This window comes from Apostichopus japonicus, chromosome 16 (genome assembly GCF_037975245.1).
Source record: "Apostichopus japonicus isolate 1M-3 chromosome 16, ASM3797524v1, whole genome shotgun sequence".
Classification (NCBI taxonomy): Eukaryota; Metazoa; Echinodermata; class Holothuroidea; order Aspidochirotida; family Stichopodidae; genus Apostichopus; species Apostichopus japonicus.
The window spans coordinates 5,858,280-5,870,288 of record NC_092576.1 but is presented as its reverse complement, the minus strand read 5'-3'; the positions used below and the strand labels follow the sequence as shown (position 1 = coordinate 5,870,288).

The 12,009-nt window shown below is 38.5% G+C and overlaps 1 protein-coding gene across 1 annotated transcript in view; it reads right to left on the bottom strand.

Annotated features, from left to right (window-relative positions):
• Window positions 1-12,009, bottom strand: part of LOC139983225 (uncharacterized) — a 99,607-nt gene that overhangs the window by 64,257 nt on the left and 23,341 nt on the right. The window contains exon 3 of the mRNA XM_071996630.1: window positions 52-106. Within this exon, the coding sequence (XP_071852731.1) occupies window positions 52-106 (55 nt within the window). The remainder of the gene's footprint in view (window positions 1-51; window positions 107-12,009) is intronic.

The following is a 12,009-nucleotide window of genomic DNA, read 5'->3' as shown; positions in this document are numbered from 1 at the left end:
CCCCCCCCCCCAGTCTCCAAGATGAATCCGGTACCCGGTACTGGATCTTACCACTTAAAATGCACCAAAGGATAGCAGGGATCACAAAAAGGTTTGTTGTAGACATCTGAGAAAGAAAAAAACCAGAATGAAAACATTTCATGGTTCCTTGCTGCTGTTCATTAGTTCTATTCATAGGGAAATTTCTAACAAAGCCCTAATACAACAACAGTAATTTATGCTCACAAACTTTTGTTGCCAAAGTAATGCTAAGCCCTGATATCAATTGCAACACACATCAGTGTGTGAAGACTATCTACTATTATCATCATACCAAGTTTGATGAAATTCTGACTAGTAATAGTAGCCAAGTAATTGCAATTTGGAGTATTTCACGTTTGACCCCATGACCTCATTAATATTCATGAAATGAGCACCAACATCAACAGGGATAATCTACTTACTATGGGCCACCCACTCACCAAGTATGGTAATGATTGGTCATTCCCTTGTTGAGTTATTGTGCATACAAACTTTTCATAACGAAATAATGCTACCCCCCCCCCCCCTTATAAACATGCATGATATCAATTGCAACACACATCAGTGTTTGGAGACTATCTACCAATATCATCATACCAAGTTTGACAAAATTCCAATAAATAGTAGCTAAGTTATTGCAACTTGGGAGTTTTTCACGTTTGACCCGTGACCTCATTAATATTATTTAACTTTGAACTCGTATAACTTCGCACACGAAGGTCACATTGGGGTCAACCTATTGACATTTATGATCGGAAGGCACCTTTGACATCTGAAAATAGCATCGAAACTGTAAAAATCCCCAAACACGAAAAGGTCACCAGAGGTCAAATTGAGGTCGAGGGTCACCCAGCTGCGGGTTGACAAATGGATTACATTGAAGCAACTCCCAACCTTAACGGACAGTTCATTCTCAAGTTATCACAAAAATATTAGTTTTTTATCATTAATTGACCTTTGGTGACCTCGGATCACATGACCGTTAAGTTTGAAAATATTCCCCTATACCATTTGCAACTTGTCCCAAAATATCAACCATGTCACACCTTGGAACTGAGAGTTATTGCATTAAATGTCTGAAAATTAACTTTGACCTCGTATAACTCCGCACACGAAGGTCACACGGGGTCAACCCATTGACATTTATGATCAGAAGGTACCTTTGACATCTGAAAATAGCATCGAAACTGTAAAAATCCCCAAAACATGAAAAGGTCACCAGAGGTCAAATTGAGGTCAAGGGTCACCCAGATGTGGGTCGACAATTGGATTAAATTGAAGCAACTCCCAACCCTAACGGACAATTCGTTCTCAAGTTATCGCAAAAATACTAGTTTTTTATCATTAATTGACCTTTGGTGACCTCGGATCACATGACCGTTAAGGTTTGAAAATATTCCCCTATACCATTTGCAACTTGTCCCAAAATATCAACCGTGTCACACCTTGGAACTGGGAATTATTGCACTAAATGTCTGAAAATTTACTTTGACCTCATAAAACTTCACACACAAAGGTCACCTGGGGTAAACCTATTGACATTTTTGATTGTTGAGACGTGAATATAGCATCAAAACTGTAAGAATTCAAACATTTTTTTCTTTGCCCATTTTCTCACCGAAAATACTAGTTTTTTAACATTAATTGACCTTTGATGACCTCGGATCACATGACCGTTAGGTTTGAAAATATTCCTCTATACCCTTTGCAACTTGTCCCAAAATATCAACCTTGTTACACCTTGGCCCTGGGAGTTATTGCATTAAATGTCTGAAAATTAACTTTGACCTTGTATAACTTTACACACAAAGGTCACCCGGGTGTCAACCCATTGACATTTTTGATCGGAAGGTACCTTTGATATCCAAATCTAGCATCAAAACCAAACATTTTCTTTTTCGCCCGTTTTCTCCCAAACTAAGCACATTTTTTCTAATGTGACCTTTGACCTTTTGACCTTGGTTTCAAATGTAGTTTGATCTGCTGATTCCAAAAATCAACACGATAAGTCTGTACAGCCATCCTAACTCTGACCGAAAACTTTGACCCCATATAAGTTCGCACACAAAGGTCACACGGGGGTCAACCTATCAATATTTATGATCGGAAGGTACCTTTGACATCTGAAAATAGCATCGAAACTGTAAAAATCCCCAAAACATGAAAAGGTCACCAGAGGTCAAATTGAGGTCAAGGGTCACCCAGATGTGGGTCGACAATTGGATTACACTGAAGCAACTCCCAACCCTAACGGACAATTCGTTCTCAAGTTATCGCAAAAATACTAGTTTTTTGACATTAATTGACCTTTGGTGACCTCAGATCACATGACCGTTAAGTTTCAAAATATTGCCCTAACCAGTTCACAACTTGTCCCAAAATATCAACCTTGTCGCACATTGGCACTGGGAGTTATTGTAGTTTTAGTATTTTGGGTTTTTGGACCATAACTGACCTTTGGTGACCTTTGTGGGCACCAAAAACAATAGGGTTCATCTACTCACTATGGACCACCCACCCACCAAGTTTGATCATGATCAGTCAATCCCTTGTTGAGTTATCGTGCATACAAGCTTAAGCGTCACACACACACACACACACGCACACACACACACACACACACGCCAACCTGAATACATAGGTTCCTTTGCTTTCAGCAAGGAACCAAAAACACATTTAATTGAATTCCTGACATAAATTGGAACGTGGGACATCATCAAAGAATGGATATCAGGCCTGGTATTCAGAATGGGCACGGATTGCTGTGGAATAATATAAGATGATTTCCAATCTATAATCTACAGATGAGATTACTTGTTGGTTTTTATTACAAAAAATAATGATAAATCAAACCCATTTACGTTATACTTGCTATGTAACACTACAAAGACATACACCATACAAGGACATATTGATGGACATGCAGATGTGCAGAACAGAGACAGGCATTAGACTCAGAGATGATGGTGGGGAAGGAGGGATCCTTCGATTTTTGGGCTAGGGGATTGAACCCTTAACTACATACGTTAGGTCTTAAGGCAATGTAGTGCTTTACAATACTTTTGACTTATTTTCTTTGAGTGTCTTGTTCCCGGAGGAGGGGTCTATTAAAGACAAACATTTACCCCCAATGGACTTTGTGGTTTGGGTGCTACGCTCTCCCATCCCCGCCCTCCAGTCTTGTCACACACCAACGATAGGACAACCGTTGCTTCCCACTTATGTAGGTCGACCATTTTTATAGTAAGTCACGAGCAAGGTAGCAAGAGAACCTTTTCTTTGATAGAATTTGACACTTCATATCCTCCATATCACTGTAATCACTTGTTTTTGTATGTTTTTCTTTGGTGCTGTTTTTCACTAACCTCCAGTTAATTTACAAGGAAATATAATAAAATCAAATAAGTGAAATCCAGAAATTAATGCTCATAGAAAATGTGAGTGGCGGATTGCCACTTCTCGACGTGGATTGCCAAAGAAAAGGGTTTAAAAGCAGGATTTTAAAGTAATTAGTATATATCATATGTATCAAGGTTAAATCAATTGTTCTGACATATTGAACAGAACGGTCATTTCATGCGAAATGAGCAGATTGATAGAGAAGTTAATAGTTGACCCCTATCCTAAAATAACATCATCCTTGTTTGATTAAAGCACCGTGAAATTAGAAATAAATAATCAGTTGTAATGCTTTAATATTTGTTCTTTTGAAATTTTGCATAAGAAAATGTTGCTGGCCAAGTGGAATTTTCTTAATTTTTCTAAGCAATTGAACCTCCCATTATAAAAACCGGTAGAACTTAATCCATACAAACAGTAATGCAAACTGTATGTTGTTTTAACATTGTATTGTGGAGTTCAACTTAAAAATGCCAATAAATCCAAATTTTTGTATTCTTTTCTTAAAAAAAAGTGCCATTGTTGGTGATAAAGTTCTCCTATGATATTACTTCAGGATACTTGAGTGTTTTTAGAGGTTTTTGTAACTGACCCAGTCAAAATAAACACACGCTCACAAAGATTTCTTGTGACATTACACTATTAAGTTATTTAACTCCGAAGATGGTATATTATGCTGCGATTCAGTACGTTGAATGCTTGTAGTAGCCAAATAATTTCACTTACCGGTACTTTACTTGTATAGAGTATAAAGTTCTTACTATAAACTAAATTTCGGGGTTCTAGCTTTTTCGATGATACATTTATGAGATTCTAAAGTTGCTACGAAGTGCAAAATCTGTCGTCTTTGACAACTGTATAGTTAAAATGGGTCAGGTTGAAAAAAACAAGAGCCCAAGGGCACTGTGGTTCCTTGCTTGGGGTATATGACAATACCCATAATATCAAGCAAGATTGGGCTCAAATAGTCCAAGTAATTGTGGTCCTACATGTACGCATAAAGTAACCAACACTATAGCCAACACTTTTGTAATCACAAAATGTGATCGGATTTTTGATCAAAAGGCACTTTTGAGATCTAAATATGGCGTCGAAAATGTAAGAAGTATAAGGTCACCTACTGTACAAGCGGGTCAACAGATATGATAACATTAGTGACCACAGATGACATGACCTTTAAGTTTGAAAATGTTCCACCACCCCATTCACAACTTGTCCCAAATTATCAACCGTGTCACACCTTGGCATTGGGATTTAATTGCATTAAATGTCTGAAAATTAACTTTGAACTTGTATACATAACTTCACACACAAAGGTCACCCGTAGGTCAACCAATTGACATTTTTGATCGGTGAGACCTAAACAGAGCATCAAAACTGTAAAAATTCAAACATGTTTTCTTTGCCCATTTTCTCCCCCCAAAATACTAGTTTTTTAACATTAGCTGACCTTTGGTGACCTTGGATCACACGACCGCTAAGTTTGAAAATATTCCCCTATACCATTCGCAACTTGTCCAAAAAAAACCAACCTTGTCACACCTTGGCACTGGGAGTTATTGCATGAAATGTCTGAAAATTAACTTTGACCTTCTATAACTTCACACAAAAAGCTCATCCAGGGGTCAACCTATTGACATTTATGATCAGAAGGTACCTTTAACATCTGAAAATAGCATCGAAACTGTAAAAATCCCCAAAACACAAAAGGTCACCAGAGGTCAAATTGAGGTCAAGGGTCACCCAGATGTGGGTGGACAGTTGGATTACGTAGAAGCAACACCCAACCCTAACTGACAATTCGTTCTCAAGTTATCGCAAAAATACTAGTTTTTTATCATTAATTGACCTTTGGTGACCTTGGATCACATGACTGTTAAGTTTGAAAATATTAACCTATACCATTTGCAACTACTCCAAAAATATCAACCGTGTCACACCTTGGAACCGGGAGTTATTGCACTAAATGTCTGAAAATTAACTTTGACCTCGTATAACTTCACACACGAAGGTCACACGGGGGTCAACCCATTGACATTTATGATCAGAAGGTACCTTTAACATCTGAAAATAGCATCGAAAATGTAAAAATCCACAAAACACAAAAAGGTCACCAGAGGTCACCAGAGGTCAAATTAAGGTCAAGGGTCACCCACATGCGGGTCGACAATTGGATTACATTGAAGCAACTCCCAACCCTAACGGACAATTTGTTCTCAAGTTATCGCAAAAATACTAGTTTTTTATCATTAATTGACCTTTAGTGACCTCGGATCACAAGACCGTTCCGTTTGAAAATATTCCCCTATACCATTTGCAACTTGTCCCAAAATATCAAGCGTGTAATACCTTGGCACTGGGAGTTATTACACTAAATGTCTGAAAATTAACTTTGACCTCATATAACTTAACATACAAAGGTCACCTTGGGTCAACTTATTGACATTTTTGATCGGTGAGACCTAAATAGAGCATCAAACTATACAAATTCAAACATTTTTTTCTTTGCCCATTTTCTCCTCCCAAAATACTAGTTTTTTAACATTAATTGACCTTTGCTGACCTCGGATCACATGACCGTTAAGTTTGAAAATATTCCCCTATACCATTTGCAACTTGTCCAAAAATATCAACCACGTCACACCTTGGAACTGGGAGTTATTGCATTAAATGTCTGAAAATTAACTTTGACCTCATATAACTTCGCACACGAAGGTCACACGAATGTCAACCCATTGACATTTTTGATCGGAAGGTACCTTTGGTATCCAAATCTAGCATCAAAACCAAACATTTTCTTTTTTGCTCGTTTCCTCCCAAAATAAGCACATTTTTTCTAATGTGACTTTTGACCTTGGTTTCAGATGTAGTTTAATCTCCTGATTCCAAAAAACAAAACGACAAGTCTGTACAACCATCCTAACTCCGACCGAAAAACTTTGACCCCATATAACTTCGCACATAAAGGTCACACGGGGTCAACCTATTGACATTTATGTTCAGAAGGTACCTTTGACATCTGAAAATAGCATCAAAACTGTAAAAATCCCCCAAAACACGTAAAGGTCACCAAAGGTCAAATTGAGGTCAAGGGTCACCCAGGTGCGGGTCGACAATTGGATTACATTGAAGCAACTCCCAACCCTAACGGACATTTCGTTCTCAAGTTATCGCAAAAATACTAGTTTTTTATCATTCATTGACCTTTGTTGACCTTCGATCACATAACCGTTATGTTTGGAAACGATGCCTTACCCCATTCACAACTACTCCCAAAATATCAACCATGTCGGACCCTGTCAATGGGAGTTATTGCTGTTTTTAATATATTGGTTTTTGGCATCTAACTGACCTTTGGTGACCTTTGCGGGCACCAAAAACAATAGGGATCTTCCTCTTACTATGGGCTATCCACCCAACAAGTTTCATCATGATACATCATTTCCTTATTGAGATATCGTGTACACAAGCCAAGCGTCACATACACATACACACACACACACACATACACACACACGCCAACCTGAATACATAGGTTCCTCTGCTTTAAGCAAGGAACCAACAATTGGCACCAAAACCCCTACCTCATGCTGAATCGCAGCATGAAATAGCAACTTTAGAGTTGCACAACTTGCAAACATATTATAGGAAAGCATTGTCATCATTATTTTGTAATGTTTGTACTAGAGATAATAACCTCTGAAAGAATCAAGTACCCTGAAGCAATGGTTTAGGAGCAATTCATCAATAAAAATAGCACATTTTTTAGTAAAAAGTACAAAAATCGAATATTTTGACACTTTTAAGATGACCTAACTCCACGAGACAATATTTTTGTAGCCTAATTTTTTCTTTTCTTGTTCTATGGGATAGACTCTATAGGCATCTGTAATAGAAAGGTAGTAGAATGTTTAATTGCTGAGAAATGAGACCTCAAAAGTCAAGAAAATGCCAAAATGCCATGGTGGCGATAAATTGCGGAATTTCAAAGAGTGATAAATTGGCCAATTATAAAGCAATGCAACTGAAATTTTCAGAATATGCTTATGTCATGGTGGTCCAATCATACAAAAAATTTGGGAATTTTTGGAGAGGGTGCAGCAACAGCCATCCGTGATTTGACACGGAATGACCCAACAAGCTTTTTGTCCTTACTAAGTCAACAGATATGCACTGATGACCAGTCTGACCCTGGCTGGTCATCAGTGTTTCAACCAATCAAAATGATAATACAAAACCATGGGCCGGATTACGGGGGGCGCAAGAGGGGGCATTTGCCCCCCCCACTTTTTCCCAGACCTTACTTGCTTTTTTTTGTCGTTTTTGCAGACAAATGTGCACAACCCGAATCGAAATTATTCCCCCACAACAGCTCTATCAAAATAGGCCTATTTGATTCGAATCTAAGTCGAATATGTGATTAACATAGTAGCATGAAGCATGCAGAATAACAGGAGCTAGAGCTAGCACATGGTTCGCAGCACAGGTTACGAATCCTGGAGCTAACAAACTAGTGATTCAATTCTGCATGTGATGAATCCGCGGAATGTGCTACAGTGCTAGCGTCAGGAATTGATTTGAGATTGAGATTTGAATTGAGAAACGATTTACGAAAGCCAAATTTGCATATTGGGTATATCAATAATTAAATTCAATATACTGACACATGACATCCCCCCCCCCCCCCGTGTCATTCAACAATATGCAATGGCAATGCCGATGTAATTTCTTTACTGCTCGAAATCCTGGAATGATGCATGCAAATCGAATAATGTAAATTACAAATTGGCACTAACACAGCAACACATTAAATACATTGTTACAGTATACAGCACTCGGCAGTTTCGGTAGGGCCGATAAAATAATGTGTGGCTTCGAGTTCCGTTTTCGGATCTATTCTCGATGATGAATGAAACACGTTTGGTTTTGCATAAAAGTGGGGGGGGGGGGTGAAGGTATGTTCAGCCCCCAATATTTGCCAAGTGCTCCAAGAAGTGGGGACCGCGGGAAGAATTTCGAAGTGGGTGCTGAACATACTGTATTCCTGATCGGTCCAATGCACAATATACTAATAATTTTAGGGGGAAAGAACTGTCTAGATGTGATTTATTGTTACCAGAGGTGTCATATTTGCTGATCTAGGATTTCCTTTTTGCTTAAATTTCGACACTCCTTGCCAACCGATGATGGCGCTCCGCTTAGATAGTGAGGTATAACAAAAGTTGTACATCACCATCTGACCATATGTTATACTATCAATCCTCTTCAAATATTTAAATGATAATTAACTATCTAGATACAATTGCAGACATGAGATCCATATTTCAAGGATGGGTACATGCAGCTTAGAGCACTCGGGAAGTCCCGTTTCCGGCCATCTGGAGGGTTTGAAAAGCCAAAAAATTTCTTGTACGCTCCGCGCCAACCGATGGTGGCGCTCCACTTAGATAGTCTTGATGGCAGGTTTGCCCCCCCACATTCACAACTCAAATCCCGCCCCTGAACAAAACAGTATCCAATCAAGACATAGTATTTCTTTAAATGCAGGAAGGTCCACCCCAGAAACAACTATAAAGAAAACAGTACCTAAAACACTTACATAAGACTTTTTAGGTATTTACTAACAGGTAAGTAACAATGACACTATATACTAGAAATAGAATATGCAAGGTATGTGTCTACTGGTAAGTACTGCACATGTCACTAATTAATTACTATGACATGAATGTACTGGTATGCAACACACTTCAAAGGGTTGAATGGTGGAAACTAGAGAGAAATGGACTTAATCTCTACAAATTTACTATAAAGCAAAACACTGTTGAACATCAAATTTCAGTACGGCCATTCATTTGAGTGCAAATGGTACCAAATCAGGTCATAAATTGTATTAGCATTAGGGCTGTGTCATTCCGGTTAATTCACTAACCGGTTAACCGTTTCTATTAACCGAACGGTTAACGTTTAAACGTAACCCGTGTTGTTGCCTCAAAATAAGAGCCGAAAATCAGAGTTATATAGCTCAGATTATAATTCCGAAAGAGCGCCACCACTTTTGATGCGGAAGTTCATTCTCAAAATAGCGCTGCAAGTATCGTTTTTTCGTAACGAGTATGTCAAGAATTTGGTTGTATTTGCTTAGTTTTGACGATCGTTGCATTGAAAAAGACGAATCGCGCGTTTTCATGAAGTTTTAAACATATTTTTGTTTCTCTTTCAGTTCATCGGTAACTGTTACAGAGATATTTGAAGCAAATATTTCTTCGTTAATTGCGTAGCCCCTACTGTAATAGCGCAGGCATTGTATGGCAGTTATAAGCCTAATATTACTAGGCCTGGCATTGTGTATTGAAGTTCGCGATCATATGTAGTGTTAGACTACAAGGCTTTCACCAGCTAGGCCAAGGTTAGGAAAGTCGGTTGTTAGGAAGCGATTACTACAGAAGTGTACGGTAATAGGGCTAGGCCTACGCAATTACAAGTACAACAATGGGTCACAGATATATTGAATTTGTGCATTGTGGCGGGGTAGGCAGAGGGTAGGGGGGAAGTGTGGAAAACATTGTAAAATTTCCCGCGAACACCCTGTCGATTTTCCGCCGGAGTTCGCGCAGCAAACATTTAGCACGCGTAGCATAATGACGTGGGGTAGTCCCCCGGTGGGGTCATGTGGTGGAACCCCTTGTGGGGGTCCAGGGGTTAACGCCCCGGAAAATTTGGCGCGTCTGGCGATAAAATATTCGCAGCTGTGGATGCAAAATACTGACAACTTTTTTCATTTAAATTGTTACGAAACTGATGAAAATTTTGAAATGACAAGTTAGAGTAGCCATATTTTTTTATAAAATGAAAAGAGATCTATCTGTCTTTCAATCATTAAAAAGTTTAACTTAAAAAAACATGCGATTTTATGGAACAACGTTCGGCAAAGCCCCATTCCTAGACTGCCTAACAATAGCTTGCACTATACTACAACTACGGTAGGCTACATTTTCCAAGGTACCCGGTTGCCAAACAACTGTGAGCTCATCCCCTGTAGATAACACCTGTTGTTAACAATTTTTTGGCATGTTGCCAAGGAACGTTTCATGGTCTAGAATTAATAATGTCAGTCAGTAAAGGTTCGGTTAAGCATGAGAATTATTATCTTAGACGTTAAAGAAAAGTAGGTAAAATATGATCCCCGTAACAGCTAGGTAAGTAAAACAGGCAACTGACTCCTCCGCATGAACAAGACAATCTATTCCACATGAAACATGAAAGTAAACCTTGTAATCACATGTTTAAGGCCATTTGGCATGATGAACTAAATGCTTAATATTGTTTCCATGTTCTTGTAGAAAACGTAAACTTCGCAATATACAATTAGTTGTGTTTTTGTAGTTACGTGAGATCCGTAACCGATGAGGTGGTTAGGCTATTTGCTATGCACTAAACTATGGTAGGATATTATTTTCTGGGTAATTTTGGAAATTCTAGAAAATACTTTTTCGCCGCTTGACACCAGATGTGTTCTTACGTTTTATTCATAATTGGGTGTACTAGAGCCTTGTTTACATGACATTAGTTGCATTTAGCACAATATGCCAGTTTCGCGTGAATTTTTCGAAAGTTTTTTGCTCGATCTTTCGTAAAATTTGAAAGGTGTACCAACTTACTTTTCGTACACAATTGGTTATTTCTCTACTGATTCTCAGAGTTTTTTTTACAGTCAAGTGTATACGTTGTGCATTGAGTATAAACTTATCGCGAATGCAAGAAAACGATGCGGGGATTTCCAGCAGACAAATGTTTTCTTTGTGGGATTACTGAGTCTGTTGAATGGAATCCCGCACCTTAGAGGTAACACTGAACTGAAATTACAACATAGTAAAGAAAACGTTTACTGCTTAAATACAATATAAATTTGAAAGGATTAGATGCAGACTCGGCACGTTGTCGAACGGGGTAACAATAGGCGCTTCACGGGTCGCATACCGCTTGGTAATCCCTTCAATCGTACCGCCAATCTTAAAAATCTTTTGTATGGATGCGTGATAAAGTTTGCAATTGTTACGTGATTTTCGGCAAGCAAATGTTGCAGTCTATTTCGGGAATAAAGTGATGTGAAGACGCGCCGTTGCGACTGCGTAATTGGCATTACAAAAACGGTTAAACTTATACGATGTACGGCGGCCGTTTGGTCGGTTAACCGGTTAACCGTTTAACCGTTACAGCCCTAATTAGCATCTTCACTTTTCAAAGCCAAGTTCAGCAAGTATAGTAGCTAGAACATTATTACTAAGCTATGAGGAATTACATATGAAATTCACGATAATACAACCATAGCTACTGTTCATATTGCCAATTTATGAGCCATATAAATGAAATAAACATACCATATCAAAGCTGCACAAGGATTACCAAATTACACGTAGTAGCATGGTGACTTCGAAGTTCGGACACTTAAGACTTAAAACACCCCAAAACTAAATCTTCTGGTCTAAATCACCAGAAAATATACTTCATATGGTGGGATAATTGTGTTATAGCACGATACACGGCCAAACTTTCTTTCCTGCAAACTGTTTTCACGTTGTTTTCCAAGAA